Source organism: Primulina tabacum, chromosome 17 (assembly GCF_025594145.1).
Source record: "Primulina tabacum isolate GXHZ01 chromosome 17, ASM2559414v2, whole genome shotgun sequence".
NCBI lineage: Eukaryota > Viridiplantae > Streptophyta > Magnoliopsida > Lamiales > Gesneriaceae > Primulina > Primulina tabacum.
Genome location: NC_134566.1, coordinates 23968062 through 23969833, shown reverse-complemented (window position 1 = coordinate 23969833; position 1772 = coordinate 23968062). Strand labels below are relative to the sequence as shown.

General features: G+C 41.7%; 1 protein-coding gene across 1 annotated transcript; it reads left to right on the top strand.

Moving 5' to 3' along the window:
• The first annotated feature begins 685 nt into the window (after positions 1-685).
• Positions 686-1273, top strand: LOC142530593 (uncharacterized). Its single transcript, XM_075636417.1, has one exon. It carries the CDS (start codon positions 686-688, stop codon positions 1271-1273), a length of 588 nt encoding a protein of 195 aa, XP_075492532.1.
• The last annotated feature ends 499 nt before the right edge of the window (positions 1274-1772 follow it).

Sequence of the window (1772 nt, the reverse complement as noted above, 5' to 3'; positions counted from 1 at the left end):
AACAAGGATCTCAAGAATAATTTCTGGTGGAATGGCATGAAAAAAGATGTAGCTGAATTCGTCTCCAGATGTCAGGTATGTCAGCAGGTCAAAGAAGAACACCAGCGACCTGGAGGATTACTGCAACCTCTGGAAATTCCCGAGTGGAAATGGGAGCATATTTCCATGGATTTTTTTGTTAGGATTGCCAAGGTCTAGGCAAAGCCACGACGGTATATGGGTGATCGTGGACAGACTCACAAAGACTGCACACTTCCTACCTGTCCGCATGAATTACAATCTCGACAAGCTGGCTTCACTATACATGGACAACATTGTGAGGCTGCATGGAGTGCCAGTGAGCATCCTATCCGATAGAGATCCGAGGTTTGTCTTGCGCTTCTGGAAGAGCTTTCAAGAGGCCATGGGAACAAAAATGACCCTAAGTACGGCCTATCATCCTCAAACCGATGGGCAAACGAAAAGAACCATACAAACCTTAGAAGATATGCTGTGAGCATGCGCCCTTGAATTCAGTAGCAACTGGAGCACTCATTTACCCTTAATTGAGTTTGCTTATAACAACAGCTATCATAGCAGCATTGGAATGGCTCCATACGAAGCCCTTTATGGAAAAAAATGTCGATCACCACTTTATTGGGATGAAGTGGGAGAGAAAGCTGTAGTGGGACCCGAGCTAGTACAGATGACCGTGGACAAGGTTAAGATCGTTCGGGAAATTCTCAAAGCAGCTCAAGACCGACAAAAGAGTTGGGCAGATCTGAAAAGAAGGCCTGTAGAGTTCAACGTGGGCGAGAAGGCTTATGTGAAAGTATCGCCTATGAGAGGTATTGTCCGATTCAGTAAGGCAGGAAAACTGAACCCTCGATATGTTGAACCTTTCCAGATCTTGGAAAAAGTGGGCACGCTAGCATGCAGACTAGCACTACCACCAAACATGCCAAGGATCAACAACGTGTTCCACGTGTCCCAACTGAGAAGGTACATTCTAGACCCGAGTCACGTGTTGGAGGTAGAACCACTCTTGATCGAAGGAAACTTAGGAGAAGGACTGAAATACGAAGAAGTCTCTATCAGAATCGTGGACACCAAAGAACAAGTTCTTAGACGACGTACCATTCCCTACGTCAAATTGCAGTGGTCCAATCACACAGAGCGAGAAGCAACTTGGGAAGTTGAAGAGAAGATACGAAAGGAATATCCCTACCTATTTGGAGAACAAGCCAACTCCAGTTTCGAGGACAAAACTTCTCATAAGGAGGGAGGGATGTGAGAACCGAAAATCTTGCAATAATGTAGCTAATATTTGGAAGGAAAATTTTATTAGCATAAGATTCTTTTTATTGTATTAGAATAAGATAGGAATGTTAAAATCTTTATTGCCAAGCCAATTAAATCTACACCTTGCAAGCAAATTTCGAATTTTGGGGTAGGAAATATTACAAATTGGTATAACATACAAGATGCAAGGAAATAAGATAAAGAAATTCATGGATATTCATAAAAATCAAGGATCTAAATCTCACGAATCAGGAAGATATATCATCAGCAATGTCAAGGTAATTGGAGTCAAATATTTTGGGATTTTAGGCAATCATATTTTCGATTTTCGGTAAGAAATAAGGGTAGATGGAGGGACAAAATACATGGAAATTTGGCATGATATTTTCTAAATAATGGAGGGCAATGGATTAAGGAATAACTTCCCTCACTTGGCCACAATATTTTCGAAAATCGGCAAGGAGGATTTGAGTCAATATTGAGAGATTTGG

Excerpts from the sequence above, each read along its gene's own strand:
- LOC142530593 (XM_075636417.1), top strand. The coding sequence starts at position 686 with ATGACCGTGGACAAGGTTAAGATCGTTCGGGAAATTCTCAAAGCAGCT.